General features: G+C 32.8%; 1 protein-coding gene across 1 annotated transcript; it reads left to right on the top strand.

The window, feature by feature from the left end:
• The first annotated feature begins 3,953 nt into the window (after window positions 1-3,953).
• Window positions 3,954-6,301, top strand: LOC119634337. The gene is made up of 4 exons (XM_038028423.1): window positions 3,954-4,055; window positions 5,567-5,871; window positions 5,953-6,066; window positions 6,139-6,301. The coding sequence occupies exons 1-4, from the start codon at window positions 3,954-3,956 to the stop codon at window positions 6,299-6,301; spliced, it is 684 nt and encodes a 227-aa protein (XP_037884351.1).
• Window positions 6,302-7,569: the final 1,268 nt, after the last annotated feature.

The following is a 7,569-nucleotide window of genomic DNA, read 5'->3' as shown; positions in this document are numbered from 1 at the left end:
TCTCTCTCTCTCTCTCTCTCTCTCTCTCTCTCTCTCTCTCTCTCTCTCTCTAATTTCGTAATTTGAATTGGTAATCTTAATAGTGTTCGTTAAATCGGCTGACTGTATATAATAGCGATTAACGTTCAGATTTTTATGTTATTGATTTTTGTGCGCGCGGTCTTTTCCCCATAAAAGCAGAATTGAATGTGAATATCAAAAACATTTCCATTATTCAGTATTGAAAAATTGCTTAAAGAGAGAGTTGACAAATATATATAAAAAAAATTTATAAGAATTTTCGATTTTGATTAAAAAAATTACTTGTTTTCCGCTAATAATTTTGAAAACATTCCACATTTCTAATGGTATCGAGCAAGCGTGCAGAGATTGAGAATCACTGCCGTAAACGATTGCAAGTGAAAGCGTATAAGGGCGAAAAGCGACAAACAAACAATGACAATATCACATATGTGCTCTGCATATGAATATGTATGTTTGTATGTTTTGTATGTTTTGTATGTATGTATGTATGTATGTATGTATGTATCTGCCTTTATCAATGTGTCCATTGAGTGCGGTGTACTAAACAAACATAGCAGTGTTATGTGTGTTTAGACCCCAATGATTCTTCTGCTATGCAGAAGACCTACGTTAGTAATAATGCCGATGCTGTTGTTTAACATTATCACGCTATATATATATATATATATATATATATATATATATATATATATATATATATGTCTGCTCACACATGTCCATATTTGCTTTGTCTAGAGGGAATTGCGAAACATGTGCGGTTTTTTTTATGTCCTTTGCTAAGGTAAGTACGTTAAGTTTGTTTCTATAAAAAGAATAATCGGATATACGTAGGATGATCTGTTAGTCAGGCAATTTACCAGCTAATAGTAGAGAAATTGAAATTTTCTTTCGCTATTGTTAGTATCTTACTATTCGGTTTGGGAAGGAGGATATTTTGAAATTTCTCTCCTTCACTATCAACTCGTACACACGCAAGCACAGAAGGAGACGAAGAGAGAGAGAGAGAGAGAGAGAGAGAGAGAGAGAGAGAGAGTGTGTGTATCAATATATGTCAATATTCGTATTTTATTTACTTATTACATTACACGTTGCACTAACGCTATGCAATATGGTATTTAGAGTTTAAGCCCAATTTTTCAATCCTATTAAGTAAAAGATTAGCAAGAAGTCATGGCATTCAATTATTGACTATATAAGATAATAACTATTATATACGGGACTAAAGATATAACTAACTGATCCCGATTACGCTTACGGTTAGGTATATATATATATATATGTATATATATATATATATATAATATAATATAATATAGTATATATGTTTGCAGATATGTAGGCGCCTTAGTAATATGGGTATGTTGTGGTCATTATCGTTTGCATCTTCAATGAAGTTAAATTAGAAATGATTGTACACTTTAATGCATTTCAACACAAATTCCGTTACAATGTTTTTCTTCACACGAGTCGTGTGTGTGTCTAGCGTTTTATAAAAGTTTACATCGTTCACGCTTCTCGGTCGGTGTCGGTGTCGATGTTGATTATTACATTCAACAATTTTGTATAATTGTAATAGTGAAAAGCACTTTAACTCTACGACTCATTAACAGAAGCAAACTAATGCCTAATTATGTAAACATATGTATATTATCACTGGCTCATTTGGCTTTAAGAATATTAGGCTATTATATATATATATATACATGCAGCTCTAATTGTTAACATCAATTGTTGCCGGACAAGTGTTTTTCTATTAGAGAATGTAATGTCAGTGCTTTCACCTGATTTGCACTCAGTTATAAGATAATCAACGTTCGAGTACATAAAATTGTTCTCATTCCATTTATAAAGTGTGGAGCAAAATGAAGAAATAATTCCTACAAAAATATCATGTAATTAAGAGCTTCTCGAAGGGTATCGCATTTTTCATTATCTTAAATTCAACACAATCAAACAAACAAAATTCATATATTTCTTGACAATTCAGTAAATATATCTTTATAAACTATAGCTCTGATGATTGATTGTCTCTATTGTAAATTTTATTAATTTTATACCCACCATAGATACTCATTTCGTTTTTTTCCATAATGTTTGTAACATCAGAGAGACCCCAAAAAATTTTTGTATCTTCTTGATCTGCGTGAAATTCTGAATTGATTTAGCCATGTCTGTGCGTCTGTTTACCTGTGTGATGTTCAATTGTTGGCACTCTCCTGATCGCAAATCTAAAGATATCGACTTCAAATTTGATAGAAACATTGGAAGTACTTGGACGCAGGTTGATATCGAAAATGGTCTAAATTGGTCAGAGAAGAAGGCCGCAGTGGAGCATAGACTGAACGCAATTATGTTGTTCTTAACAAAAATTTCTTTTCTTTTCGTTTTTGCACGTCACTTAAAACCCGGGCGGATTAAGGTTTTCTTAATAATACCAGCGATATGAAGAATTTGGAGAGTGGAATGCGAAAAGCATAATGGTGGGGTGATATATAAATTCTTTACTTGTTTACGCGCTACGATCACAGAAAAGGGGACGGCGTTAAAATGATTATACGGAGTGTAGTCGTTTCATTTTTCGTTCGCCTACTTAACACATAATCACATAAGCACTATCACTTTCAGTATAACGTCATTATTATCATTATTGTTGTTATTATTAGGTGTCTGGAGAGAGTCAGTCGTCTAATTGCGATTAGTACTTCCGATGTTAAGTAACCGCGCTTTTGATTTTTCCCTGCAGGCTTCCCATATCGATTTTCGCCTCTCTAAAAAAACATAAAAAATGAACATGACTACCGGCCGACTCCTTTATAAAGCCTCTTGTATGCAACTATACTATTTGACAGAAACCACGGCTAAATGTTATAATATTATATCGGAATACAGTTATTCAATGCTTTAAATTCTCCAAATCTACCGGTTAATAAGATAAAGGCTTTTATAAATTGTATCCAAATTTCCAACGCGGCAACTGTACCGTTTATTAGCATTATTATCGTTTCCTTAAGCAAACAATTTAAGGTAGGGTGTAGAAAATTTAAAGTCGACATACATATTTCATAACGTTACCATACTAACATTGCACGGATTTGCCAAAGAGAACATTTTGCGTGCATGCAAATGTCTCGATTACTCACCTATGTCCATATTTGTTATTTGTTATCATGATATTAAAAGGCAAAGGGCAAAGGAGGTGGAACAAGTCGAAGGAAGGTCAGAAGCGAGGTAAATATTGCGTTTGTATGCGGGATAATGCATCGCCGAATGCAAATATCAGGCGGTTTGATGCAATTGGATCTCTCCGGCATTTATTTTTATAATAACGACGTAACTTGCCATACAATTGGCAAAATGGTCCGATGATGGAAAAATTTGGTGAAATTAAAAAGCAAAGGTATAAACTGAATAAATGAGATTGATTGAACGCATTAATTAAGTTCAGCGTAACTTTATACAGCAGCAGCAGGTATTGCAGAAGCATTAAACATTTCGTTTACATTAATGATATAAGTAATAAATATCTTAGCAAATGTGTGATATAACTTTTTCACAACCCAATAAGCAAGTGATCTCTTCTTATTTTTTTTATTTTTATTTTTTTTTTTTTTTTTTATTAATATCCATTAAAAAAAGAATTCTCTGCTTTGTTTAATTCAATAAATTACAGTCTCGCTCTATGTGAAAATGCTTTCAATTTATTGAGTTGATTAACAAAAATTCATCTCTTAGTGCCTCAACAATCGATTTAAATCTTTCAAGTTTCAGTTAACAAATATCGCTGCTATTCATCGGACGGAATTGCTATTTAATGTAATAATAAGAGTAGTAACTAAGAAAGAAAGACTGAATAGAGTTAATAATAATAAATGGATTTCATGTGTAGAGAAGTTGTAAGCAAAACATTTCTATTAGTTTTAGTGATTTTAATGCGAACAATAACTGTGGAAAGCGCAATTAACATAAAAAGTACTTACAGACGTCAGCTACGGTCATTAGTTTTTCCTCCCACAGCACCCACCCGAGTACAGGTGAGAGTTACTACTTTACATCAGCTTTCAAGGATAATAAAAAAAACCTATAGTTTCTTTTTGTACCCATCACTGACGGATGCGGTTATATTGATCTTGTCAAAACACTTGGAACACCCAGAAGAAAACTTCCCAGGTCCTTGTCCGATGTTCTTGATCGGCATTAAATTCTTAATCGATTTAAGCGTGTTTGCCTTTTTCTCTGTCCGTTGATAAGCACTTTCTTCGGACAGTTGTCTCTCTAAACTTAATTCGATATTAGGCCAACGTCATCTGTTTTTTGTGTTTTAATGATATTTTCGGCAGTGGCTACACAGTTTTCGACTCTTCCGTATAGTTATCTAAGCTGGTATAGCCACCTTTCGATTTTTCTACTAAAAATTTCAACATTCTGCAGAGTCCTCGCACAGAGTGTTCAGGTCATTTTTAATTTATGTAGGCGCATTCCTCGATTCCTCATTTGGACGCGCCCAAAGCATTGTCAAAACACACAGGCAAGCATCTGCAATGTCTATCTGCTCGTTGAGTACATCTGAAAGCATGCACAAATAGCTTTCCGTAATAAGTTTGAGTTATGTGAAATTATTGTCAAATGGTGCCTTATGCAATGCTGCCGTCTAACCGAACTCTTAAAAAGGAATGTCATTTGAATGCTACCCGTTGTATTCACAAAGGTGATTGGCAACTCCCGACTTTTAGCATTACTCTATTCGATCCATTTGACTAAAAAAGTCAATTTTTGGAAACGTTCCTTTAACTCGTTTGGAGAAATAAAATAAAATAAAATAAATATCACTTTCTCAGCTGAATATAAGCAAACATGTCTTAGTATTAGTATATGATGTACATACAACAGGTAGATAGTTCCTTAGGATTTGGAGATCATTTGATTTTCATCCAAATTTTTATCAATTGAAGTTCTTTGCAATCATTGACAATGCATAAGGGAGACACAAGAAGTGAAAAAGTTATTTTCGCACATAACCTCAACCAGAATTTAGTTATTTAAGCAGTCACTATCTGGTTGATTAGAATCATTTTTATACTACATTTTTAGATATTCTTGATCGGGGTTTGTAGTAAATTTTAAAAGAATAGATTTTGTTGCTTGGAGCTTCAGCTTTCCTCACAATTTTTGTAGTAATAGTAAATCCGGATTATGTGGCAACTCTTGCACTAGATCTGTAGACGTAATTAGGAACAATTATGCTACGCTTCACGACGTTGTCTCCTTTTAAAATGTTATGCTAACCGCGAATAGGTCTATACGATGTAGGTCTGTCTGATTTCCCTATGAATATTGAAAATTATTTGGTACAATAATCTCCGTTAAGCGGTGAAAATGTTTTAGTTTATAAGGATTAGTTAAAATAATTGATGATGTACTACTGTTTAAAGAATGCGTACATATACATTCATGCATATAAGAATTATTTCTTATATATCTTTGGCTACGAAAAGAAATGTAAAGCATTTTTTATTTGTTTTATTGTTGTTAAACTGATTATCAGTTTATCGGTGGAATTGGTTTGCCAGCCGTTAACTTACATTTAGGATCTGTAACATCTGGCTATGTGTTGAAAGCTGAATATTTCTTACCTGAGCGTGCTGAACATTTTCATCAAAATATTAAACCATTACGTATACATGGACGCAGTATAAATCATCGAATCAGACAAATAGCTAACAATACGGCCGAACATAAAAACGTTTACAATGTTTTGCATGCAGGTGATAATTATAAAAATCAATATAAACAGAATGTGTTTACTCATCGTTGGTTACTGTATGCAGCAATTGAAATGATTTTAGAACGGTTAGTAATCAATCACATAATATATGGAGTAAGTTAAAACCTATTTCTTTCAACTTGATGTTTAATTAAAAAACTGTTTAGATGGTCGTTAAACGGACGCATATGTTTTTTACGTAGCATTTGCGAGTACGCTGCTGAACCTATTGACGATGAAAGCGGCGATTTGCTATCACAACTTTTGCATATCATCCTAACGTGCGTAACATATTAATTTACATACATACATACATACATACAAGTACGCTTTTGTAATTAAAAATTTTGCAGACCTTCAATGACGCGCCGCAATGATGCAATTTCTCCAGTCGCGTTTATTTACTTGAATGCTGAAACTCTGGGGCGAAGAGGTGGACGCTGTGAAGAAATTTATGATAAATGCAAAATTTCATTAATAGATACGATATCAGTTATATTTAACCATGATGGTTAAAATTATGGTTTTTTTTTTTTTTTTTTTTTTTTTTTTTTTTTTTTTTTGTTATGCAACAACACGCACTCAAACTTCAGCACCAAACAAATATACTTAAGGATTATGTTTTTAAAGTAAGGTTAATTAATAGTCTGTGTAATCGACGTTATTGAAATTAGATACGCGTCGGTATTTAAATAATTTTTATTGTTTTCTTTTACACGATTAATCGGAATTATTAGCTCATGGCCTTTGCAAGTATACAATTAAATATAATTGATGATTTAACCCAATTATAGCTTTAAATGAATTAATAAAAAAAAAGAAAAAAAAAAAATAAATAAATAAATAAACAAACGATTTCATCCTTTTAATATTTTTAAAATGATTTGTGTAAAGAATTTTTTTATTTTATTTTTATGAAATATGTCAACCAACGAACCCCTTCGATATTCTTAATCAGTTTGAAATTTCAATAATTTTCAGTCGTTTGTCGAGTCCACAATTACAATTCATTTATATGCATCGGGTTGAGCATATTGCGTCGGCATTGAAGAAATAAATTTATTAAAACGGAACGGAAATCATTATTACATCGACGTGCACAAAAAGTAGCTATAAAAAGTTAATAAAATCCAAGTATAAAAAACATGATAAAACTACACGAGATTGCAGTAATAGAAACGATTAAACGCCAATAATGCGACCCATAATCAGTTCGTCTGTAATCAATACATATTTTGATGTGATTTGGTATTAAAACATCTAAAAAATGAAAATAAACATTTCCAACATAGGACGATGAAGAAGGACATAAGCACACTTGGGCATGCCCCAACCAACCAACTGAAAGACTGAAAGAGTAAATGGAGGATTAATAGCAAAGAGTTACGCGTTTTGACTTACTATCAAAGGGGAAATGTAGTAGCAGTTCACATAGCGTGGCATACCTCTGACTAACGCAAATATTGTGAATTAGTTCGCCCAGCTCAGCGAACGCTACGTTATGCCGAAAGGGATGTGTAAGCAACAATGACAAGACCAGCTCTAGAGTTTTTTATTAATAATAATTTAATTTTTAGTTCTTTCTACCATGAATGCATATACATGCGTGGTGTTCGCAGGGACGTGCAATGTTATGCATGGATATACCAAATAATCGAATCGTACAAAACCAAATTTGCCCACAAAAAAACTTAGTCCAGTTATTGTTATAATGATAGTGAACATCAGTATCAGAGTATATGTTATACTCACTGCTGACTCACTGCTAAAATACTCGGGTTCCG

The sequence above is a fragment of the Glossina fuscipes genome, unplaced genomic scaffold, assembly GCF_014805625.2.
Source record: "Glossina fuscipes isolate IAEA_lab_2018 unplaced genomic scaffold, Yale_Gfus_2 0, whole genome shotgun sequence".
Classification (NCBI taxonomy): Eukaryota; Metazoa; Arthropoda; class Insecta; order Diptera; family Glossinidae; genus Glossina; species Glossina fuscipes.
Note: the sequence above shows the minus strand (reverse complement) of the source record. Positions and strands in the feature narration are given on the sequence as shown.